Here is a 27,317-nt window from a genome sequence, read left to right on the forward strand (position 1 = left end):
TGTTGCATTTGGCAGTTGAGAATTATTATTTACATTACAGAGAGTCATTTTATTCATTGATGGTAGTCATTGTGGGAAGCCAAACTGCCAGGGTTTGGAGAATAAACAAGAAATGGTTAAGTAAAGAAAGAGAGGCAGTCAATATAGACTTCATCTTGCAGAAGAGATTTTGTATGGATAAAGGAAGAAAGATAAGTTAGAAAGTAAAGTGATTAATTACATCCAGGAGGAATTTTTTTTTTTTTTTTTTTTTTTTTTTTTTTGGCGTGAGAGAAACATGAGCATGTTTTGAGATCCATGGGAAGGAACCAACATAAGTGGAGAAGGAGAAGGAAGAGGATGTAGGGGCAGAGAGAGGTGATGCTAAGTGGAACAGATTCCCTGAGAGACTTTTAAAATACCAGTTTTAGTCAGCTTTTTTACTGATGTGACTAAAAGACCCAACCAGAACAAATGTAGAGGAGGAAAAGTTTATTTGAGGGCTCACAGTTTCAGAGGTCTTAGTCCATAAAAGGCTGGCTCCATTCCTCAGTCCTCAAGATGAGGCTGAACATCATGGCAGGAGAGTGTGATGGAGGGAAGGAGCATCAGGGTGATCAGGAAGCATGAGAGTCTCCACTTGCCAGATACAAATATATACTCATAGCCACACCCCAATTCCCATCTCCTCCAACCACACCCTACCACTTCAGTTAATCCCAGCAGGGATTAACTCACTGATTAGGCTAATGCTATAACCCAATCACTTCTCCTCCAAACTTTTTTGCATTATCTCACATGTGAACTTTTGGGGGACACCTCACATACAAACCACAACTTAGAGCATAGGTAAAGAATCTTGAGTCAGAGGTAGGAAGATGGGGCTAAAACATTAGAATGAGGGAAAATAGAAAGTGGAAGGAATACTGGAATCAGAGCAGGGAGTTGTGGCCTCCTTTTTTGGAGGTGAGGTCAAAGGATGATAGACAGTTTGTTTCTTCCAGAGATAAATGAGGAACAACCAAATGAGTTAGTTCTACATCTTATCTTTGGATGGGTTAGAAACACAGCTCTACAGAGAGATTTTTGTCTTCAAATTCTATATTTGTTCCATTCTTAACCCTATTATGTAGTGAAGAACCCTTGATGTATTCTCCTTTCATAACTTTAGGTCACAAAGGTTCAATGGTCTTGCACCTTTAGGGTGATTGCCATCTCTTAACAAGACTTTTTATATACATACATGTATATTTTTAGATGATAGCACTGTATTCTTGAGAAGATAGTTGAAAAAAATACCCATTCTCAGTGTTGTCAGAAATTTTCAAAAACCATCTGTTTTGATACTACAATGGTGTATCAGGTAGCGACACAGATGGGAACATTTAGTCTAGTTTAGGGCCAGGCCTGTTGTGTGATTAATCATTTACTGTCTTTTGTGCTTATTTATGGGGAAAAAGTCTCTATTCTTGAGTCAAAACTATGAAGGAAAGTAATTATGCTAACAGTTTGTGACCTAGTAATTTTTTTTTCATCCTTGCTTTGATCAGTTCTCATCTTGTGCTGTGTCCATATTCAATTTTTTTTCTGGGAAATCACTGGGACATAGTCCTCTTTTTCCCATCATGTTGTGACACTGCAGCTGTTGTGCACATCCACAGACACCCCAGACAAAGTCTGAGGTGGATGTCCTTGGGGTACCTGGATGTGTCAGGGGTGATGGGAGTCCTAGAGCTGGTTAACAGTCCATTGGTAGAAATGAAGACATACCATGACTCTTCCCTGGGATTGTAGTAGAAATACAAGCTGAAAGTGAAAACTTCTGGTAGTGAATCAAGACTTTTGGGAATCATCTTGCTATACAAAGTGTAAACCATGACCTGATCACTTGTCTGGTATCATCAATGGTTCATCAACTAGTCCTTAGGAACTATTTCACTTTCTTGACAGAAAGAAGAAATAGTGATCTCTCACGTTCCTAGGTGGTTTCTTTTCCTTTTTTGCTTTGCCTCTACCACATTCAGAATGGGAAAATATTGACTTTCTCCAAATTTGGTTGTTGTGTGGGGGACTTCTTTCTGGGGCTTATAAGTTTGTGCTACACTATTTAAAAGGATTTCTTTAAAAGTACCTCATAAAAATGAAGATATGTTAGTGTAGATGGCTGGTAAGGAACTGGAATGCACATATTGTATGCCAGGAACTGTGCTAGGGTTTTCTGGATGTGCTTGTTTAGTTCCTTACAATAAATGGAGCACAAATTTCCCCCACATTTTTCTTGGGGAATTTTAGGTCAGGGAAGTGAAGTGGCTTCTCTGTACCTTCATATACTCCCATATGGTATATGTGGATTTGTATCCAATTCTTTGTGATTCTGTATCTGTAACAGGAAGTTGTTTATCTTCTGACAGGAAATCAGAAGACTCAATAAGTTTACCTGCTAGGTTACTATCAGGGAGAAGCTTCATTTCTCTAACCCATAGTTTCCTCCTTTCTGAAGTGGACCATAACAATTAATAATAATAGTAACACATTAAGGCTTTCACAGCTCAATAAGAAGGCGGAAACCGAGATGAAGAGAGGATTAAGTGCATTACCCAAAGTCATTTGTGCTAGGGCAAGTAGAGGCCAGATGATCACCAAAGTTACTTTGCTGACTCACATAATTTCTTATGGAACAAATGAAAACAACCTGGATAACCTTGCTTTGAAATCTGTAAAGTGCTACATAAATTCAATGTATTGTCATTATTATAATTAGAATAAAGAAGAAATAGCAACTTACAGCTTAGAGAAATTAAGTGTAAAATATTAAATTTGGGAAAAAAAGGAATTACTAAATCACATAGTTTGTCCCCAATAAAATGAAAGGTAAAATGAACTTTAAAACTTCAATTATTTTGCTTCTTTTATTAAAAAGAAATACTATGGTACGATAGCTTCCTCACACATTAGTTTGGCAATGAAATTATACTGCTGATTTGTGTAGATAGCATTAGAAGCAAACTGAGGGAAGTTTGCATTTCCTAAAGTAATGAAAGGCAAAAAGCTTAAATGAAGGACTGCTGTTAGTCATGAGCCACAAAACAGACATGTAATTTATGCCTGAAAATACTTGGAAAATGCATTTCCTTGATGATAGAGAAATAGTGATTACTTAGAAAATAATGGCTGCAGAGGTTACCTTTAAGGAATCAACCAATTATCTAGAACGGGAAGTAAAGAATTGGCCAAATTGAAAGAAACCTATAATTGATTGAAATGGCTAAAATTCATCTTTGCCGTGTTTATGATGTTCGATCAAGACTGCCAAGAATACCTTCCTCTTTAATAGGATTACTAAGGCTCTGGAGGGTGAAAATGAACATTTAGTGTGAATCAGAAGTTGCTATGGTGTATAATGAGAGCACACTGTGTAGGAGTATATGAATGCATTTCAGGCCCCATTGGGTTTTCTATGCAGTGGATTTCATATCCATATCTTGAGAAATGGACATTGCCCATCTCCAATGGTAGGAAGGCACAGAGTTTATCTGACTGCCTGCACTGGACTTTTAGTTGGTGATTGTTGAATAGTGGACTTCTTGAGGCCATGTGTCTAAGTGTCCTCTATGCTTAACCATACCTCATGGGAATTTTGAACTTACCAGATTTTGTCAGGTCAGTGACCGTAGTAATTCCTACTTGAAGCCACAGCACTTATGTTGTGTAAAGCATATGGATCTTCCTTTAATTAGCAACTCACAAAGTATTGCCAGTGAACTCAACCTTGAATTGCCTGCTATGCAGTTCGTGTCACAAGTCCCTTTGAGATAGTTGCTCTCTGAGGAAGCTATCCTAAGGGAGATGACAGTTGATTCTTACAGGTTATCTAAGCTCTACCCCTATGTCATAAATGCACAAGACAGCCACACACCCAGATTATATTAGCATAGACCCCTAACATGTAGACCTGTCTTCACTAAGCTAGATGTTAGTGCAATGCTTTTGCTTTTGTAGTTATCATAAGAAGCATGTGAGAAGCAGCTTTGCATCTTCTGGAAAATTGAAGGTGAAAAAATGGTTTGTTTTATTCCTCAAAGATTCTTGTAAATAAGCCAATGAGAGATTCCTTTTCACATAAAAGGTTCCTTTTCACAGGCATTTAATGTCTCATATACTTCATTTAATGGATAAAGATATGCTTCCTTCTATGATATAAAAATAACTTGTTAACTTACGAGCTTTTTCTTTTTGATTTAGCAGCCAGGAAGCTCAGATTTCAATTTATTGTCCAGTCATACTGGCCAAGTTAGCCTAACATTTGTTTTTCTATTTATATGCCTTTAGTCCAAGCTATTGTGATTTTTTTCTTTTGATATAAACAGGGCATGAGTTATAATTTGATTGTGTCCAGTTCAGCAATAATACACTGGGTACTTAATATGCACCGGACATGGTGCTAAGTTTTGGGGATATAAAGATGAATAAAAGGTGGTCTCTGTCCTTTAACAAATATATATATATATATATATATATATATATATATATATATATATATATATATATTTGAGCAGGAAAGAAAACATAGTTGTAGTAGCATATACTTTATAGTAGGTTGAATTTTAGACTTGTTCAAAAAATTTCAATTTTCCCTAAATTTTATTCGCATACACACAGTTTTAGACATTGGTCAGTTTAGAAGTACTCCTATTTTCAAACCTAGAAGAGCAAAAATTGTAAGAATGCCTCAGAAACCAAGATCATTGTAAGAGTAAACATAAATAACGAGATATACTTCCTCCCACTGAGGATAAGTTGAACATGTCCCATCTATGTACTACTGAAACAAGAACAGTAATTTGACTTGCTTGCTTGCAAATCAATGAGATCTGTAGTTTTTCTGTCCTGAAAGAGGGGAATGACTTCTTAGGGAAATGGGGTATTATAGTGGTTTCTGCAGCACCTAAGGGCAAAGTTCTGATTTTGTAGAACTATGTTTCAACCAGAGCCATTTGGAAAATAAAAGCACTTCAAAAGGGACATGGAATGGTGTATTCTCCTGATAGGACCCTATCTTTGGATATAGTCAGGTATCAGTGTTCCTTAGCCTTTCAGTCAAGTGACTCAGGGGTAATCTGTGGGAGGGGCCACAGCAACACTGCAGAATTTTAAAACATCAAATTCTTGCTAGGCCTTCTGCACAATGAAATTTCTTTGTTTTATATTTACGGACTGAATAGAGAGACCGGTTTTGGCAGTTGCCCAATGGTTTATTGTGAAACTCTGTTGAAGGGTACTGCTATATGCAAAGAGTTTATTCTTGCTTTTGCTCCAAAGTAATTTCTGTCATTAAAAATAACAAACCTAGGGAGTTTTAGGAAATAAAAGTGATTTCTATTCATCTGTACCTTTTAAATATGCTTTTCAAATATGCTTCTGAAAATGGAGTGATTATTCAGTTGAGGATTTTAGAGAATATTAATTGTTTAATCACTACTTCAGCATGAAGGTTGCATATGATGCAATATAAGATGTTTTTGAGGATAAGCCAACTGAAGTGTATTTATTCAATTTCTAAAGATTTCCATCCTCCACAAACTCCCTTAGCATATATTTAGCATACTTTTAATTAATCTTTGAAATTCATATTTTTCTAACTGCCCTCGTTTCTTTGGAAATGTCTTATATGGTTTAACACATGGTATGAATTACAAGGAGAATGTACCAATAATGAGGCCAAGGTTTCTAGTTTGTTTCTCAGTGTGATTTTTCCTTCTTGGTATCCTTTGTTGGCTCCTCTTCTTCCCCCTGTCTCTTAAAGGTTGATGTTTCCCAGAGTTCTTGCCTGAACCCAATCTTCTCATTCTGCATTTTCTTTCTCTGGGTGATTTCATTCATTTCTGGCAATTCACCATCCATCCATCTGCATATTTTCCCATCTTCACATACATAGAACAATAAACACACAATCAAACCTAGATTTACACTGAGACACCACCAGACTTGGATAGTTAGTTAAACTCCCAATATACACCAGGAGACTAGCAGTATGAAAGCATAGGGGATACCTTAGTTGTTAAACATCTCTCTTCAGTAGAAAGTGTAACAGTGGGAAGGTAGTTACCCATCTGTTTCATAGAGAGGGTGCTTATGGCTTCTGGGACCTAACGGCCACATAGGGTAGTGCATTCTTCATTTAGTGGCCTAATTGCCTCATGGCTCCATGAATAATAGTAGCCTACTTTTGTTGTCACTTCTTGGACCAGGAAAATACAGCCTAGGCAAAAACAAGTCCTTTACCCTTCTGAATTCAACACCTTATTTTGATAACCTCTTTGGCATATAAAGAGAATAACAAAAGTCATTTTTGAGGATGAACAACTGGGCTATCATCAAAGTCATTTCCAAGTATATACAGCTACCCTACATTTTTCAGTCATGAAAGCTTTGCTTTCTGTATTACAAACACCCATGCATGAGCTTAATTATTTAAAAAATAACACAACTGTTTTTATGGGATTAGTATATCCTACAGGGGATGGTGTAGCTAGTCTGTTGATTGTCCACAGATTGATTTGGTTGCTTCTGTAACGCCTATGCATGGAATCACTTTGAAAAGATGACTTTGTTTTGATTTACTTAAGCAACAATCTAAATTCTTGAATAATTTGTCTAAATCACTGAAAAGACACAGGAGAGCTTGAGTCACTGTTGATGAACAATTGCATCATTTCAAAGTAAATGAGTATGAATCACCAATATGTAAACACAGTTGCCCCAGAATATGTAGGCAGACACCAGTAATTTATACAGTTCTTTGATTAAAAGGAATTAGATTCAGTTTAGTCATATGTTAGCACAATTAGAAGGTGTTTAATTTCATGCCTCTTTTAAACTTGGTACAGTCAGGCTAGCAAAACTCAACTGATGTTCTTACCCATTGGGCTAAGACTTTCTCATGTATAATGTGTAGTACAAATGTTGATAGGTTCAAAACATAGATAAGTGGAATATTCCACTATAATTGCTCTGATCAGTAAGTGGAAGTTTTTAATTGTTAAGTAAAATAAAACAATTCCGCTCATCTGACCTAAAATAGAAGAATTTTTTCTGATAAAATGAATAAATGATGTAATTGAAAACCATTCTCCCAGCAAGCATGTTTAAGTATAGGCCAGGGAATATACCAGTTGTTAATCATACTTGCTCATTCCAAGAGGCTCTTCCAATAGCATTATTGATTTCTTTTCTTACATAGCACATAAAAAGTATGAAATTAGATGGCAACAGGAATTTTAAAGAATCCTATCTACTAGTCTGCTTAAGGCATCTGTTTGAAGCATTAACATTAGGAAACACAAACCTATTCATTGTCTCTCCTCCCACCCCCATCTTTTTTGTTATTTTAGACAAACAAAGGTGATGCCCTTGCCAACCGAGTCCAGAACACGCTGGGAAACTATGATGAAATGAAGGATTTGCTTACTAACCATTCTAATCAGAATCATCTAGTGGGAATCCCAAAGAATTCTGTGCCCCAGACTCCCATCAACAAAAATGAACCAAGCTTTTTTCCAGAACAAAAGAACCGAATGATTCCATCTCACCAGGATAATACCCACCTCACGGCACCAATGCCTCCACCTTCCGTCGTGATATTGAATTCTACTCTAATACACAGCAACAGAAAACCGAAGACTGACTGGCCACGAGATAGTCATAATCCTACCATAGTACCAGCAAGCCAGGCCAGTAGTCAGCCAAACAAGATGCAGACTTCCACACAGGATCAGCCTCAAGCAAGACTTGAAGACTTCTTTGTCTACCCAGCAGAACAGCCCCAAATTGGTGCAGTTGAAGAGTCAAACCCATCTGCAAAGGAAGACAGTAACCCCAAGTCTGAGGGAGAAGATGCTTTCAAAGAAATCTTTCAATCCAATTCTCCAGAAGATTCTGAATTTACAGTGCAAGCACCTGGGTCTCCCCTAGTGGCCTCCTCTTTATTAGCCCCTAGCAGTGGCCTTTCAGTTCAAAACTTCCCACCAGGGCTTTACTGCAAAACAAATATGGGACAGCAAAAGCCAACTGCATATGTAAGACCCATGGATGGCCAGGATCAGGCACCAGACATCTCTCCAACACTGAAACCTTCCATTGAATTTGAGAACAGCTTTGGGAATCTGTCATTTGGATCACTCTTGGATGGAAAACCCAGCACAGCCAGTTCAAAGACTAAACTGCCAAAGTTCACGATCCTTCAAACAAGTGAAGTAAGTAATTTTTAAGTTTTGTTTCCTTTTTGGGGGGTACACTTTTATAACCTCTACAGCAGCTTTTATGTACCTTATTAAGCAGTATATAATAGTCTTCAAGGTCAGAGTTTGATTCTTGATCTTCTTTCACTTGTGACATCTGATTAACACTCTACAAATATAGTTAAATCACCTTTATTTGGAATAACAAAAGATAAGTTCAGTCTGAGCAAATGAAAAATTGGCATTATAAAACAGTTTGGGGAAATGTGTTTGCAGCAGTATCACGTATGCATTGATGACATTTGAGATTTTTGTTGGTCATAAGTAGTACAAGTTTCATGAAAAGATTGAGTCACCATAGGTCTTACTAGCCAATAATATATCCTAAACCTAAAGCACAGAATTTCCTTAAGATAGAAGAATGTAAAGTGTGATTTTCTGTAACCAGAAGTTGAAGGTATTCTTCCAGAATCTTAGTCTCATGAATGTTTATAGGGCTATTCCTTGGCAAGATCTTAATGTTTCTTCTGTATTCCTCAGTCTTCCCTTCTGCATTACCTTCTCCCCTTCTGTCAAAGCAAAAGGTACTGTGATCAACCAAATCCTATTGAGTTTAGAATAATTAAGTATCCTACCTGTCTCAGGAATCATTGTCTTGTTAAAGAGAAATCCAGAGGGACCATGACCTCTCCCACAGAAATGACTCATGACTGTGTGTGTGTGTGTGTGTGTGTGTGTGTGTGTGTGTGTGTCTGTATCTGTGTTTGGGGGATATATATTGGGTTTCCTTGCAAACATCACTGTATAAGTGGCTATGTACTGCATCTCAGTGCTTGATTGGAAGAAGTCACTGCCTATAGATTGGATTCCTGTTGCTGGGGAATAAAGACTTGAATGGAGACAGAGAAGAAAGCAGATTCCAATTTTTACTCAGTAGGAGTGACAGGCAATCTATGAATTGTTACAGATTCCAAGTTAGGTTGTCTAAATTAGAAAAGTCAGACTACATGAGCCCTATAGCTCTTCTGACTTTATTCATCCTCAGTAGATGTGATGATTTCAGTGGACCATGGGAGCAGAAAGAAAGGAAGGGAGGCCCGTTACTGTTGGTTGTATTGTCTGGATGAATGTTTTTAATATTGTTTTATTTCTGAGGCCAATTTTCTTTTTGTATTATCATTTCTCAAGTCTTGTCAAGCTTCCTCCTCAGTATGTCTCCAGTCTGTCACCTCTTCTCCACCCTCACTCCCTTCAAACTACCTGGAGGCAAATCTTTCACCTGGACTGCTATGCTAGCCCCTCCTCACCAGTCTCCCTCCCTCTAATATCACTTTTCTTCCTAACCATTATTCATATAGGTGTTCTAGCAGGCGGATCAGACCATGCCAGTCCCCCCTTTTAACTCCTCAATGCCTTCTTATCACTTCTAGGAAATAGTCAAACTTTCCTAGTCCCACATACAGGGCTCTTTACTCTGACTTCATATTCCCTCTAGCCCCATGTTCACCACTTTGTCATACACAGATGAAATCCCAGCCTATGGAGCCACCCATGTTTCCCTATCATGTCATGCTTTATCACTCTTCCTTGCTTTTTTGCCTGTTGTCTTTTAAGTTATAATGCCTTTTGCTACTCTTCCTTTGTCTTCCTGGTAGAGTCCTGTTTTTCCTTAAGGTCTGCTCAGTAATTACTTTCTCTGTGAAAGATCGCCTTTTCTCCCAGCTTCCTCTGAGCGATGCTATTGGCTTGTTATATACGTCCTGACTGGCACTTATTTCATTGTATTGTATTTACTTGTTTATGTGTCTGTCACCTCCACTAGACTGTAAGCTCCTTGAGAGCAAGGAATAGCTCATTCTTCATTGTATCTCAAGTGCTTGGCAAATATTTGCTACATAGTAGATATTCAATAAATGTTTGTTGAATGAATGAATTTCAAAAATGGTTACTTGATTATATTTTCAAAGCCATAATGTTAATCAAATAACATGAAAAAGGTAAACAAGCTAGACAATTCATCTTCAGCTGTGTTTCTCTAATTCTTTTCTATCTGGATGCGTCTTAACTCTGTTCTACTCCTGTGTAGTCATTAAGAAATCCCAATACTAATTTCTATGGTATGATTTAATATTGGGTGTTAATACTTAAAAATCAAAAAAGATCTTTTTTGAAAAAAAAGAAGACTATAATGGAAAAAATAAAACTCTAATAATATACTGTACTGAAAAAACAAGAACACTATAATGGGAGATTGGGGTGTCATTCTTGTCCCTTCCCTTGCCCTGGTATCTCTTGTTATTCACTCCTTACACAGTAGTGCTATCACTCAGGACTGGTCTAGAAATAGCAGTGCTCCATAAGGCAGTCTGCTAGCCTGTTTCCATACCTCATTAGTGAACTGACAGGTTGCAGACCCAGTCAGATCCCTTCCGTTGTAATCCTCTGTTATACATTCACAAAATGGCTGACCCAGATTCAGAAATGCCTTCATGTTTTCACTCAGTGCTCCAGTTCACCAATGAGAGGTATATTTTCAAACAGAAGATGAACTGTCATCAACCCTGGAGATGATTATCCAAGGAGTAGCCTATGTGCATGCAACTGTTAGGGATGATACAAATAGACATTGGTGGAGCTTTGTATGAAAAATGGGTCAGGTATAAGAAAATCATGATAGGAAATCAGTGAAGAGAGATCTTATTTTAAAATATGGATCTCAATGAAGGATTTTAAGGAGAGGTAGAGATCAGGGTGATATACAGAATTCAGGAGCAATGTGAAAACCAAAATATGAGAAAATAAAATGAGAGGTTAGAAAGCCCAACAGAGAGCTTAGAAGGGTGTAGATTAAAATGTGGGCATAAATATAGACAGGTTGGAGCATTATGGAGCTTTGAACTTAATGGAATTTATGTGGCTAAAATTCTGACCAAGTCTGAAAATTCACCCTATTAAATCTTGATGCACTTTCAAAAGCACTTAGCATTAGAATCCAGCCCAGTTCCTGGCGCCAGGAATTCCAGGCCCTGGGTTCCAGGTCCCTAGTCAGAGTAGCCATCTTTGATGAGTGGTAGCATTACTTGGAGTTATTACCAAAAAGGCTTTTCTAGAGAGCAATCACAATATTTCCTTCTCTTCAACTGAGAGGAGGTTGACATGTTGTATTAGAGGAGTGCAGTTGGGGTAGGAGGGAATAGGGAGAGTTGTACGACCAGAAAACATAGCATTCTAAGATATTCATATCAGCAGATGAGATTATATTTGTGAATTGAGAGATTAAACACTATTATTGAAATTTGGTACATGTTTTTCTTTCTGTGTCTACATTTATTTGTGTTAATATTTGTGTATAGACTTATATACAATGAGGATTTGTTTTATTTCATAAGAAAAATAATTAACTGTGAAACATTTTTATACTTCTTAAAATTCCTATATCAGCAATGAAGATATTAGAAGCCTAACCAACTTTATTGCAAAGAGTCAACATTTCAACTGAGGAATGTTATTTAAACAATAATTTGTTTAAAATTTTTATATTATAGAATTTATGCACATTCCAGGCAACTAAACAAACAAAAAGGTAATGTGTTTTCTATTTGTGTTTAGAAGAATTTCTGGGAACTGCATTGGAAAACAGTAAAAGGCATATTTGTATCAAGTGGAAACTGAGGGTTGCTTGCAGATGGTATTTTATTAGGAAATGAATTTATTAATAAATGTAGCATTATGCATGATTTCATTACAGATGTTTTTGTTTATCTTTACCTTAGGATAAAAATCTGCCAGTGTAGATACCTGTGCATTTTGGTGTAATTTGTTATTACTACAGTTTGATAAATAAATAATTGAATGCAAATGAAGAATTCAATGCCTCACATTAAACATCTCAATCCTATGCCAATAAGCTTTTGAAAGTACAATATGGGCTGGGGCTGTAGCTCAGTGGTAGAGCACTTGCCTAGCATGTGAGAGGCACTGGGTTCGATTCTCAGCACCACATACAAATAAACGAATAAAAATAAAGGTCCATCAACATCTAAATTTTAAAAAAAGAAAGTACAATATTAATGTGTGGAATGTCATCATCCTAAAGGTTCATTTGCTTTACATGCTGTTCTTGGCTGTAATCTAGGCCATCTGAGGCCCTAATTGCCTCAAAACTAGGAACCACTTACAAAAATGTAATGGAACTCATATGATATTATTTTAGCATATTTTAGTGGGTCACTTTGCCAACCAGCTGAAAAATTATCATTCTCATTTGTGACTATGCCTGTTTTATTTTATACCCTATGCAGTAGACAATGAGAATACAATTAGTTTTATTTATTGTGAAGTAGATAGTAAGCTGAGGCTCCTTGTGTGAGAACTGCAGAAAATGCTGCAATCTTATCATTAGTGTTTTGGGAGTGTCTGTGCAGCAATACAGAAGTGGTAGAGGCAACTCCTTCAAAGAACTAAAGGAAATTTTCATTTGATGTATATAACAAGATTTTTGGTCTATTTTATGGAAATAAAATAGTATTCCACCTCAGGCTATAACTGGTCTAATGTCAACCCCATCAAGAATGAAGGGAGACACCTTTGAATGTCCTTTCACTTTCAGAGTACCTGCACAGATGCTTGACTATAGCATCTATCCATAGATGTGCAGAATCCAGAATGCTTCATACACTCCCCATGTCATTTTATACCCTGATGGTTGCTTTTAGCTTATGCTTTTTTACTAATTCTTTCAACTCCAGTGTAATTGGTATTAAAATTCATTTTCCTTACCACAACTTTGCATTCTCCCACTAACTTGAGTATCTCCCTAAGCCAAAAGAAGTGGCCCCAGCAGGGCATCTGAAAAGGATAGTATTATTATTCCAAGGAAACATTGAGTTTTGTGTTTGATGGTTGGAGATGATAATGGAGGATTCAATTAAGATTGGATAGGAAAGGTATCCTGAGGAGACAAAGGGGAATGAAGGGAAGGAAGGGGTATGGGAATAGGAAAGGCAATAGAATGAATTGGACATAACTTTCCTATGTTCATATATAAATACACCAGAATGAAACTCCACTTTATGTACACCCACATGAATGGTATCCTAATTAGAATAAGATATACTCCATGTATGTATAATATGTCAAAATACACCCTATTGTGGTGTATATATGAAAAGAACAAATGAAAAGAATAATCTGAGGTAGAAAAAGAATGAATGGATTGATTGTATCTTTGAATTTGGCCTTGAATACTAGGTGAAATTATGAATCTGGAGGGCAGTTCATCATGTGTGTGCATTAGTTATGAATGGAGAGAGTGGGTATAAATAAATGAAGTGAGATAATAAAACACATATTTAGAAGAGAGGCCAGTTTTTCTGTGTTGAGTGTTTTTAGAATCTAAGTGAGCTTGGGCTTGAATTCACAGGCAGTGTGGAAGCCAGAGTGTGGTATTAAACTTGACACTCCAGTTTCCTGGATTCATGGGTGACCTACGAGTTGACATAAGTCAGTTTCCTTCACCAGTTCAAGCACTGCATTCTGAACTCTCTTGGTTTGTTCTCTACTCCCTTAGAAAGAAGTGTATATCCCTTTGTCTTCTGAATACCTCAGTTCTTCCTCTATGAGCTTTCTAAAGGCTCTTTCTAAAATAATGCTGAGATGGCTGCTGTATACCCTGCTTTCCTTCTCCAGGAATAACTGTCTCTCATTCATTCCCTTTCCTTTCCATTCGCTCATTAGTATTATTGAAACTCAGTGATAGAGCTCCAACATTGGCAAATTAAAGAACATGCAGTTGAGTATTTTTTTTGCTCCTTCTCATCTCTTCAAGTATCATTCCTTCTCATATATATTCTTTAACTTTCCAAAGTTGTTTATAAGTGATTATAGCCATTATCTTAAGAACATTGTCCATGATTTCAGCATTCCATTAAAATATAGCAGAGAGCATTTGGTTTTTCTGTGTCTGTCCTTTGTCACTTTTAACATTTTATGTTGAAGTCAAAAGATTATTTTGTTCTTATTCTATAATAAAACTACAAGTCTTATGTTATACAAATTTAAGTCATCATTATTAATAATGATATAACTTAAGGCATCACTATTAATATCTTTGTGATTATTCATGAAATGGCTAAAAGCAAATATTTATGAGAAGAAACATGTAGAATATTGCACATATTTAAGTGAGGTATATGACAGATGGGCTCCACTTCTGGCCTTGACTTGGTTTAGGAACTTGAGTTATTTTATTTTTCTAGGTGTCTTATTACATGAACTTAAACTAGTTAATCAGTGAGATTTATCCCATCTCTAAATCTATGAATATATGCTTCTCCTTCCCAAACTAACTTGATTATAAAATAACTTCAGCCATTCCCTCCTCCACCCATCCCCCTTTCAAGAGGATCCACATTGGAACAGCATGGAAGGGCTCTGAGCCCTGTCTGTACATCTCTTGTTACCACCTTTTAGAAGAATATAGAAATTTTTAAGACAAGGTAAATATGGGAAAACAGAATTGGCTACTTTTAGAGAATGGCTGGCAATTCAGCCTGGAGCGTTTTTATATTCCAACATTTATAATAAATATATGAAGCATTTCATTAGAAAACAGCAAGCTGAAGATATATCAACTACCTTTCTAATCCTTTTGTCACCACCCACTAAAATAAGGGAAATAATTTGTACTTTTACATTACTCCTAGAAAAATATTTTGACAGATTCAGTATGCAGTAAAGTGATAAACTTTTGTTCTGTGTGTTCCAAATCATTCTGTTACCACTGCATATATTGATTAGTTCAGTACTTTCTGAGCCAGTCATAATAATAGGACTGCTCTCATTCCACATTAAAGGAAAAGAAAAATTGACAGGTAGATAACCATATTGATTCAACGCAAATACTAAATGCAAGGGGCTCTAGAGATGAGTTATAAAACCCTTTATGGATTATTGTAAGTCTGTTTAGTATTTTGTAATTAGCATGAAAGCAAATAATATTTAATTAAACATCCTTTAAAATGTACTATACTTTGATTACCAAATTGAGCTTATAATATAGGTGATGATAACAAAAACTTAGTACAATTATACTATATTATTTACAAATACCTTCATATATGTTACCTTATTTTGATCCAGTCTTGACTGGATCTTAGATTGTAATTACACCCTTTGACAAAAGTAGAACCTTAGGTCAGATGGACAGCCATTGGCCATACTGGGACTAAAGCCCAAGTTTCCACTACCATTTGCATGATGGCATTTGGTGTATTAAGTTCAACTGTATATGAATGGGTTAATTTTCTAAAAGTAGCTTCTCTGCTCTCACATAAGGGGTAAGTACATAATGAGCAGAGTCCAGCTTAAGTTAAAATTCCCTTGCTGGGTTCATATTTCAAAAGTTTGGGGCTGAACACACCAAAAGAGCAATTTTTCTTGTGGTATTATAGGTTACGGTCATGTGTTTTTCATTTACAAATATGGTGAGAAGTAGTGTTTTTGCAATATTCCTAAATGAATAACATATGACACAACTTGTTAGAGGCCCTTTTCTTGATTCATAAGGCTTTTGAGTTTTTGTCTTTTTGGTGAGATGACTTTAGCAGAATACTTAGACAGCATAGCTAAAAAATCAGGATTTCTGTGGCCGAAACACAGTCACCCTCAAGATGTGCCTTAGATGTAAATGAAAGGTCAGTAAAAAGTAGGCATACAAACTATTGAGAGGAATAAGACTTCTCTCAAGTGTTTGAGCCCCCAGAATAGGTTAATTTCAAAACCTGTTTAGAATCATGAGACAGAAAAAGTGTTAGCAAGGTGCAATCAAGATGCTTGAATTATTTTTTTGTATGTGCTAAGTACGTGAGTCTCACTGTACCTCAGCAAAAGAATTCTGATAATCCAGACTGCCTATTTCAGAAAATTACTATGAGAATAAATGAACTAAGTAGCTGTGAAATGTCTGGAAAGTTTATAAGACAAAGCAAAAGATGTATTAGTTACCTGTAGCTGCAATAACAAAGGATCACAATCTTGGAGGTTTCAGAACGATAGAAATTTATTATCCTGGTTTTGGAGGCTAAGAGTCCAAAACGTTGTCAGGGCCAAGCTCTTTCCAAAAATGTTAGAGACGAATATTTCTTACTCATTATTTTGTTTTAAATTTTATTTTTGTCCAGTAAGTTCTTTTTAAATTTTATTTTTTTAATTTGTTCTAATTAGTTAAACATGACAGTAGAATGTATCTTGACATGTTGTACACAAATGGAGCACAACTTATTATTCCTCTGGATGTACATGGTGCAGAGTCACTCCAGTAGTGTTATCATACATGTATATACGGTAATAATGTCCATCTCATTTTACTGTATTTCCATCCCCACAGCCCCTCCTATCCCCTCACTCTCCTCTACCAATCCAAATTTCCTTCATTCTTTCCTACCCACCCCACAATGGATCAGCATCCATTTATCAGAGAAAACATTCAGCCTTTGTTTTTTTTTTTTGGGGGGGGGGGTTGGCTTATTTCTTAGTCTTTAAATAGATTCTGGTAGCCCAGGCTTTCCTTGGCTTGTAGTGATATCACTCAAATCTCTGCCTAAGCATTCACCTGGCCACCTTCTCTGGACGACTATGCCAGATGTCTATGCCCTCTTCTTCTAAGGAAATCAGCTCATAGACTTTAGACCCTACCTTATATCACAGATGTTTTTGTCTTAATCCTTTACTAACTATATTGGCAAAGCCCACATTTACAAATAAGGTCCCATTCTGGGCTGAGTGGCCATGAATATTAGGGGGACACTATTGAACCTACTCCAAGAGGGTTCAATATTCAGAAATGTCTATATTAATAATGAAGGCATTCTAGGTATTGTCCACTATAAGTAGGTGAAGCCAGTCTTCAGGATGGAGATGAGCCACCTCATCTCAGAACCAACCCAGTTTTAGTCTGCAGTAGTTCTGAACCAAAATGACTTTGGGTTCTTCACTTGACTGTGCCTATGTGAAAATCAATTATCATGGACAAACTGTTTAAATACAGTTGTGTGAAAATGATTTTTAAAAATATTTTAGTGCAGTAATTAGTATAAAATTATTTTCCAATTAATTAATCAAGAAAATATCAGTGTAATTGATATGATTATGAACTAAAGCCATGTGGGCAAACATTTTCAGAAAAGTAACTGTTTTGCACTTTATGGGCTATATGGCCTCTATCTCTCTGTCACAAATACTTATCATTATAGTTTGAAAACTGCCATAGCCAATAAGTAAATGAATACAGCTGCATTCCAATAAAAATTCATATATGTAGCTGGGCAAAATGGCTCACACCTGTAATCTCAGCAACTTGAGAGGCTGAAGTAAGAGCAACTTAGTAAGACCCTGTTTAACTATAAAAATATAATAGAGGGTGGGGACATAGGTCAATGATAAAGTGCCCCTGGGTTCAATCCCCAGTACCACAAGAACCAAAAAAAACAAAGAAAGCAGCAACTTCATATATGAGTGCTGAAACTTGAATATCACATATTTCATTATATCTTGAAATCTTCTTTTGATCTCTTCAAACCATCTTTGAGTATAAGAAACATTCTTAACTTGCAAGCCGTAGGAAAACAGGAAGCAGGCTGGATTTTCTGGCAAAAATTAACTTTGCTGTGAACCCCTGAATTAGAACTGGACCACATTTTAGAGAGCAGAAAATATTTCATTTGTTGTGCCTGTCACGAACAGGAAGATGACTTTGAACAGAGATGGGGAGGAAGGCCAGCCTTTCAGCTGTGGAAACCAGAATCCTGAAGTCAGGAGAAGTGTCTAGAGTAGAAAGAGAATTGACCAGTAGAGTAGAGGATTCCCTCAGCCCACAGGCAGGTGGATGCAAATGCTTTACACCCAGTATTAGAAATACTCTTCAATACCACAAATCACTCTCCCTAGTCAGTAGGTCTTTTTCCTTAGTGACTCAGGAGTGAAGGTCATTTTGCCTTTTGTATTGTTAGAATTTGAGTACAGGAAAACATTTCCTTGCCTAGGCTTGTGCTCACAATCACAGGATGCAACAAGGTGACCTGAGAGATAACTACTCAAAAGAAGAAAGTCCTGTATTTTTTTTCAAGAGAATAGAAGGGCTAAGGCCAAACCCAATTGGGATTCTGGAATCCCTTATACATCAAAAGAATCATAGAATGTAATTGACTTGGGCACGGTGAGGTAGGATTTTCTAACATTCTAGGAAGAGCAAATACTCTTACAGACTATGAGACTTTGGATTAAATTAGGTGACAATGGTTAGATGGGGTTAAAATATTGATGATGTGTTGCAAAACCTAAAGGATTCTCATAGCTGGTGTGTATGTGTTTTTGTATATATGTGTACATACCTGCATGTGTCACATGTCCATGTTTCTCTTTCAAGGGCCCAAGAAAGCCAGTGAAACTTTAAATGGAGAAAGAGAATGATGACTTTCTTGGTACATTCTAAGGGTTTTGCTCAGGATCCAAGGCAGTACCTATATTCTGATATGGCATCAAATGAAAGAATTGTAGGAGAAATCATCTATTTAGTAAAGGCTTTAATTATGAGATGAAGTTGACCTAAGCTTTGAGAAACACATGGGTTGGTGAAAAAAGGAGGTTGTATCTTAACAAGATTAAATTGACCACAATGAATACTTCAGTGTTGTTGGAGTTTCAAATACCATGTTTCTTTTTATATAAGGTTATCATGACAGCTCACTGCTTAAAGCATATGTCATAGTGTAATATTGTAAATATGTTGCAATTCTGTTAAAATATTAATATTGGGAGAAGCAGCTGCCATGTTATAAAATTTCAGGTATCACTATTCACATAGTAAATGTTTTGAATGATTACTACTGGTTCTTTGGCCTTCATATGCCAAGTCAGGATTGCCTATATTCATCCAGACCTAGATGCAAACTTACTGGGAAAGCCACTTTCCTCTGGAAGTTTCAGAGATGCTTTCCCTGGATACCTGATGAAAATGCTAACTAGGATACTCATCCTGAATTGGGTCTTCCTATGTGTTCTCTCCTGTGAGCTGAGGTCTCCAAAATCCTTTTCTGTAGCTATACTCTGTTTATTTGAAGAAATATAGTCTTCATATCCTTGTAAGTTTGGAATATCTCACTTCCCTTTCCAGTAGAGATTAATAAGTTTAAAAAGGACCCATCTAGAGACATCAGTCTGAATACACAATTTATCAAGTGGTGTTGTTGACAGCATTTGGCCCAAGGACAAATTGAAAAAAAAAAAAAAAAACTATTGTTAACATTTTAAGTTGTCACCATGAATCATATCCATTGCTGGGAACATTAATTAGAAGACAGTATCTAGAAAACTCCATATCTTCTTTTGTCCATTCATTTTATTTATTCATTCATCCAATGGAATTTTATTGAGTGTCCATTGTGTGCCACATAATATGCTAGAAGCTGGAAAACAGATGATGGCATCTCAGTGTTGCTTCATTTTGAGTGCTTTGAGTCAGAGCTTATGGATACAAAAATAAAAACCAAAAAATCATAGTGAAAATATAATAGAAGAGTGTTCAGTATTCCATGAGAGCAGAGAATGTCTAAGAGTATCTGAGATGTGTAGAAAAGCTTTTTCAAATAACTTGTGTGCTAATTCTTGAAGTATGATTGGAAATTTTCTTGAAGATGTTACATTGGCATTTCCTGCAATGTAAATGCTCATCAGATTGAAACTGGGCCTGATATCTCTTGGAAATCAAGATATGAAAGAATGAACTGTGTTTAGGGCATCAAGAGGGGAGACTGGTTGGGAAGATCAGGGGCTCTTGTATCAGCTACTGATGAAGGGGAATCTTTTAAACCATCAAAAGGCATAAGGTATGAGCATGGTAGATGATGTTTTAGAAAGGCCATGTTAGACAGATATTGGCAGGGGAGAGAGGAGAAAAGAGTAGGAAGCATGAAAGAGCTGGTAATATTTGAGGCAAAAAGATCATTGAGCAAGCAGTTGAAATATTCTGGGGCTAGAAATGCTAGAAATGTGAACTAGGACCATTTTGAGAAAGATTGTTAAGGTGATTTCATGGGATTCAATGATTAATAAGATACGCTACTGAGAGGCAGTAAACAGAGAAGAATCTAGATTGATTCTGGGATTTCTAGCTTAGGCAAGCAGTAGATGGTGATACCATTACCCAAGTTTCCTCTCCTTGACACTCAAATCTTTGCAAAGTAGGTAAGTTTGTCTTTTTATCTCTTTTATTGTCATGCTGTCATGATATTATAGGCTTTGAATGTCATGGTATTTGATTAATGTTTCCAGAGTACTTCTTGTGTAAAATTATTGGCAAAAAAATCAAGATTATTTTCCTATGCTTCAATGAAGGATTTATTTCCTACAAATGGCCTTTTTGGTTCACCACTTAAAAATTAATATCTTACCTCAGAAAGATTTTATAGTACTTTAGAGAACATGGGGAAATATGCTGAATACTTTCTTAGTAATCACAGGAATGGAAGTGACAATTTTCTGTTAGCTATGCAGTGTATTAAATATTAAATCACACTTTGTATTTTGTAATTTTGAAGTCAAATGAATACATTTCCCATTGAATTTCTCTGGTAGTTATACCTGTGGACTTTGCTTTCATCTTTCTTTACTTTTTCTCCATTAGACTGAAGTTGTCTGCACAGAGAACATGGCTTACAGTGCAGCGTTCGAGTCCCTTGCCCTCCATACTACCTGTCCCCACTATGATATAATATTGAGAGAGCAATCCCATCCTTTGACTTCAGTGGAATTGGTATAGGGTGATTTTGATTGACTATATTCCTAAATTGTTATCTCAGAAACAATTTGGCTCAGCTCCCTTGCCTTTATTTGGCATGAATGGTCATTGCCTTTTAGTCAAGGTCAATAACATTCTGCTAGAGGAAGCCTAGAGAAAGGAGAGGGATTGAGTGTCCAATATTTCTGCACTCTATAGTTCCTCACAGTACAATTTTGTTTTTAAATATAGGGAAATTGGTCATAATGTCTTATTTAATTTTATTTTTCCAATTTTCTGTTCTCCATTGTTTGAAATTCTCCTTATAATGCCTATATACTTTCTTATTTTGAAATTATTGTAAACACAGAAACTTTGGGAGCTGAGAGTTTTACTTGTTACAATGGAGAACCTAGAATCCTGCAAGAGACAGTCTCACCAAAGGCCTTTACCCCAGCTATTTATAGAACTGAGCCTTGAATTCTCCACTCATAAATCTAGACAGTAGGTTAAAAGCAAAAAGAAAGCTGCCTCTTGAAAAACTGCTTCCACTACTGTATATGGTTCAAAAATGCAATATTCTGAGAAAACTGGATCATTAATTTCTTTGAATCGGGGCTGGAGACTGGCCTCAGGACTGTGGTGATGATATTGGCACAATTTATAGAATTAGAGAATCTTGATGCTGCAAGGCCTCTGCAAAGCCAACCAGTCCAACTGACCTACTAGAAACACATTAATGAGCTTTTACTACACATTTTTCCCTCATGATTGGGAAAGTCTTTAAAGGCCACAAGTAGACCCTTCATCTGAGAGTAACTTGCATCAAAAACAATCAAGTATATATCAGGAAACTTGCCCATTTCCAACAACTTAGAAATACAGATGGCAGGTCCTTATTTGTTATACTCAAGTGAAGAAAAACAACATCTACCATCTCCAATTCAATGTATGAAGGAATAGACCTTCTGCCACATAAATATGTTCATTTCACCTTCTGGGGGAAAAGAGAGGAAGTTCTATCCCCAGTGTGTTATGGGAAGCTTCATGAATTATTCTGTAGAGTTTGAAAAAATTAAAGGGTGGATATCAATGCCTTTCATAAGTACATCAAACAAAAGGCCATTTTAGGGCTGGGGATATGGCTCAAGTGGTAGCGCGCTCACCTGGCATGCGTGTGGCCTGGGTTCCATCCTCAGCACCACATACAAAGAAAGATGTTGTGTCCGCCAAAAACTAAAAAATAAATATTAAAAATTCTCTCTCTCTCTCTCTCTCTCTCTCTCTCTCTCTCTCTCTCTCTCTCTCTCTTCTCTCTCTCTCTCTCTCTCCCTCTCTCTCTTAAAAAAAAAGGCCATTTTATGTTGATGTCAACAACGGTTCAACTCTGAAATGGAGTTATGAAAACCACTTCATGTATTATATGGAAATACTTTGGAACATTAAAAAATATTGTGCTTGGAATAAATTACTGAAGAAATATTAGATTTACTTTAAAAGTTTTAAAGGGAGTATAATTTACATAGGTACATATGGATACATTTCTTTTCAAACCATACAAAAGCATACATATAAAAGGTGTATAATCCCTGTCTCTAAATAAAATATAAAAAAGACTAGGTATGTGACTCAATGGTTGAGCACCCCAGGTTTAATCCTCAGTACCAAAAAAAAAAGGTGTATAATAAAACAAGCAAAACCCATATTTGTTCACTGCTGAAAAGTGACTACTGTTATTTTTATGGCAATCTGATAGTAAAGTCAAAGTGATACAGGAAAAATGATTTTCCTAATAGATGCTTAAAAATTACATCTTCACAAATCAAGACGATATAGTACTTAGAGCTAGAAATAACAGTGTTGTATTTCCTGTTTTGATAATCCATTCTGCATTTTGTCTTTGCATCCCTATTTAATTTGTACAGCATTATTTATTCCCATAATTAGTGTTAACTTTCTTGGCAGTAGGCGATATAATTACCTTTAAAATTTAAATGGGATAAAAATGCCTTGAGAACATGGCTTAGAAAAGTCTTAATATTTATTTTCAATTGCTTCTTTAATTATTCATTTATGTAGTATTGAAAAAAAATCTTGAGTAATGGAAGGCTGCTGAGAATTTCTTCCTAGATGAATGGACTAGGTTTTTCAGTTGGTTAAATGACATCCTGAACTGCTGAGGCATTAATGATGCTTTTTCTTAGTCTGCTTCTCCTAAAAGTAAGTTTCCATCATTATCCCACCCTTTCAGGGTACGCAAAAGCCCAAGGTTGTATGTCACTGAACTGCAAGCTTTATACCTCCATTCAATAGGTAAGGAGGTAATTACTTTAGCTTATTTGTAAATTATTAGTGACATTTATATGACATCAACTTCAAGTATAAATATGTAGGTGATTATTTCCTTACATATATAAATTAATTTGAAACAGTTTATCAGCTTAATAAACTCTGTGACTCTGAATAAGTGTCTTAATCTCCAAGAAAAATCAATGTTTCTAAAGGCAGAAAGAAAAATAAGTTAACCTCTTCTGAGTAATTATGAAGAATCTGAAGGGAAGGTTGATAGTTATTCTTTCCTTTATTATGGATTGAACACATCTTCATATATAATGTAGTTTTAATCTTTATGAGGGAATCCAAAAAGTTAGAAGAAGAGATGATTGGATTTTTGCCAATTTCAGCCATAGTACCTGGCACACAGTAGGTACTCATTAAACATGTGCTAAATAAATAGGTGTATGCATTCCCTGGAGAACTGAAGTTTATAGAATATCCAAAGCAATTAGAAAAAAATAATTTCAAAAAAATGGGTATGCAGTTGTGTGATACCAAGATACAAACATACAGATGTTGTTTATGGAGACCTTTCTTGAAGATAAAGTTTTTGAGATTGGCCAGAAACTCATCTGACATTTAGAGAGTTAACTCTTTTAGGTGAAAGGAATTAGGTGACCAAGAGTAGGAGTAAGCACAATTTTGATGATTAAACAAATGAATAAATTGATCTTTTTTTTGGCTTTTTTCAAACATCTGTTACACATAGAACATTATGCTAGGTCTTTCAAGGAGACAACATTGGAAAATACCATACTTTCCTCTTAAGAAATGTATGGCTATCAAAGAAATTAAGATATATACATACATAATAATAAAGCAAGGCAAAATATGTGGATTGCAGGAGCATGTAAAGGTACACATCAGCCCAGAGGAGCAAAAGTACATGGTGGCAGTCAGATAAAAAGATGGTTCTAGAAAAGTATCACCATTTTCACTAAGCTCAACAAAGCACAATCTTTGGGGGTCTTAGACTTTTTTTTGAGAAGCTGACAAAATTTCTAGATTCTCTCCCCCCGAAAATCAGCAAATGGAAATACCCAAACAATGATTTGTGCAATTGTTTAGACTTCCTAACATCAAACTAGGGCGCCTCCACATAGTTCATGTATCTGCAATTGAGCTCTTTGGAGAGGGGTCGAATCATAATCAAGATGTAGTTCACTACCTTAGCTACTTGATTTGGGAAACTTTTCCAAGTCCTTAAAGTCTTGATTTCCTTATCAGTAAAACAAGTGTAATGATAAGCTACTTTAGAGTGTTTTGGCATGGAGTACATTTATAGAGTCATGTGATCATATTGCCAGTCACCAATCACATGTTACTTTTCAGATTACTATGTTGCTATGTATATTTCATCAAGAACAAGGGAGTTGGCTGCATAGCTATTATTATGGACTGCTGTCATTTACCCTTTAGTACCAAATCACCAGATTATTTGTGTTTTAAAATAATCCCCAGTATGCTAAAATTATGAGTGCATGAGGCAAAATTAACTGAGAAATATTATCCCACTCTAAATTCTTAGGATAAATGAATCAGAAAATGAGTCCAAATGTTTAGTTACAATATTGTTGATCATAGTGTGTTAAAAGGTGTATGTCTGTGCACAATCATGTCTGTGTGTGTGTGTGTGTGTGTGTGTGTGTGTGTGTGTGTGATAGAATTGATAGAATGCTAAAATAGGACATAGCAGGACTCTGTGTTTCACTCTGCCTTCCAGAAGGGCTGTACTTCCATCACCCTTAGGCACACCTGCAGTCATCTTCCTGTATTTTCCAATGTTTTGTTTTGATTTACTGATGGATGGAGATTTGGGTAGGATCATGCATACTCACTCTCTCTCACACACACATGCACAAAAGCATGTATAATAATAGAAAAAAACAGCAGGTAACAAATATATACTGAAGTTGTTGTACAAACTTAAAATGTAACTTTACAAACATTATATTTGGTGAAGAATAAAATGAGGGTGGCAATGGGTAGTTGGGTATAAAATCAAAAGTTCCTCAGCTGGTCATCATACAGGTGACCCAGGTTGGCTTTGTATACTGTGAATGTTTTGATTGCAGGGCTTAAAAATATGTAATCCTAATTTTAAGAAAACTGGTGAAATAAATACTCATTATGCACACAAAAGCCTTTCCATTCAGCTTTCATTGCTTTGCAGTTATTTTCTCCAAAATAAAATGAGTAATTATTTGAAAGTACTTTTAGCACACTCATCATGTGGGCTAAGCTTGTTCCTGACATCTACAATCCTTTGAATGGAAGTGCCAAAGACCCTCTGCCACCATGGGTCATGGGAACCTGAGTCTTACAGGTTGCATGGGAAAAAATCAACTGCCAGACCAGCCTGCTCCTGAGAAAGATGAAAAATGCAAGAACTAGAGAAAAGCAAGGAAATCTTGCCCCAAGAATAGGCACCAAGTAGGTATTTCATACGTGGAAGGCTGGGTGGATGAGTGGATGGTGGCTATTTCAGGGTGTGCTTATTCACTTTCATGAGAAAGGAATCTCTTTTTTTTTTTAGAACAAGATGCTTGGGATTTGGTTCACTAAGAGTTAACATTGCCTATTTTTTCAATATCTTATAAACAAAGATCCTAAATTATTATTTGGTGAATTTTATTTGGTAGGGGTCCTGAGAAATTTCAAAAAGTCGATTTTGATAGGGAGTAATTCCTAACCCTTAGGTCAGGATGCACAAGAAATGGCAGATAATGAGTTTCTCATTGTCATGAGTTCTGGAGGGGTAGGAATAAGGGAGGAGCTATATGTTTTGCTATGCCATACTCTTGCCTGAGGTATTCCTCAGATATGTTGGAAGGAGGCATAATCATAATCCCAGCTTTATTTTCTTTCAAAGACTGTGTGAAAATTTGCTGGGGTTCTAGATATGCAAGTGCTGTGCTATGTAAACTCTAAAGTGCCTGGTGCATATAAATTAGGGCCTCATACATCTTTAGTACACCTCCCCGGATGCAATTGGAATCACATAGGTGTTCTTTTGAATGTTGTGGTTGTGAGTCTGAATGTATCAGTCTATATAGTACTGAGTGACTGAATGGATTGATATTTGAGGTTAAAATATCATGTTTTGAGCTCTAGCTTTGATTATTCGTAAACTTCCAGAATTACACACTTGGGCTTGTCCTTCACTCCTTTTGCTGTCTTGCGGGTGAGTGGTTTTGAAGCAGTATTATTATGTGAATTTTTCCCACATGCATTTAACATGTTGATCTTAAGGAAGAAACATGTGTTTTTGAGAATTCAGTATATTTTCAGGGCTTTTTTGCCTCCTCTCCATTGATAAGTTGTAAGTGCAATTTTTGTTTGTTGGCTTTCCAAAATGGACTGTCCTTTGTCCAACTTAACCTTTCTCTTAACAAAACCCAGCCAGAAATACTTTGTTCTTTCCTGGTTAGGGTTTAGATTTGAGCTCCTCCCTAGTGGTAAAAGACTTTGAGTTGGCTTATTTCCCCTCAGAAGACCACTTTTTTTTGGATCACTAACTTTTAAAGTTGGCTTTTAAGACTTGGAGGACTATCTAGAGATTTTGTTTTTATGAGGCAACATTACCCAACAGAAACTTTCTTTCTGTTGACTTTTCACCATTAGAATGAATTTGTGCCTGCTATACGTTAGTTTTACCCATGCCTAATTTCTCAGAGTGTACACTATGTGAGAGTCTAATATGCAAACATTTTTAACTGAAATAGGCCTATGTGCAATCTAGATCTGAAAGGTACTAAAAATTTAAAAGCATCATCATTGGAGAGGAAGCTATGGAGGCTATTTTTAATAAGAGTTGGATCATTATGGTTATAATTAATGGGTAAGATTGACCTTCCCTAATCAGAACACTTTCGAATTAGAAGCATTCAGCCCTTAGAATTCTGACTTCTTTGAATTCAGCAATGCCCAGCAGTTTTAATTTTGAAGGAAGCTTTTGGTGGCCTTGAAATTGGTACCTTTGGCTTCAATTC

At 36.2% G+C, this 27,317-nt stretch overlaps 1 protein-coding gene across 1 annotated transcript in view; it reads left to right on the forward strand.

Annotated features, from left to right (window-relative positions):
* The window catches only part of Aff2 (ALF transcription elongation factor 2), a 347,505-nt gene that overhangs the window by 29,970 nt on the left and 290,218 nt on the right, over positions 1–27,317 (forward strand). Inside the window, exon 4 of the mRNA XM_077106520.1 lies at positions 7,371–8,231. Within this exon, the coding sequence (XP_076962635.1) occupies positions 7,371–8,231 (861 nt within the window). The remainder of the gene's footprint in view (positions 1–7,370; positions 8,232–27,317) is intronic.

The sequence above is a fragment of the Callospermophilus lateralis genome, chromosome X (assembly GCF_048772815.1).
Source record: "Callospermophilus lateralis isolate mCalLat2 chromosome X, mCalLat2.hap1, whole genome shotgun sequence".
Taxonomy (NCBI): Eukaryota; Metazoa; Chordata; class Mammalia; order Rodentia; family Sciuridae; genus Callospermophilus; species Callospermophilus lateralis.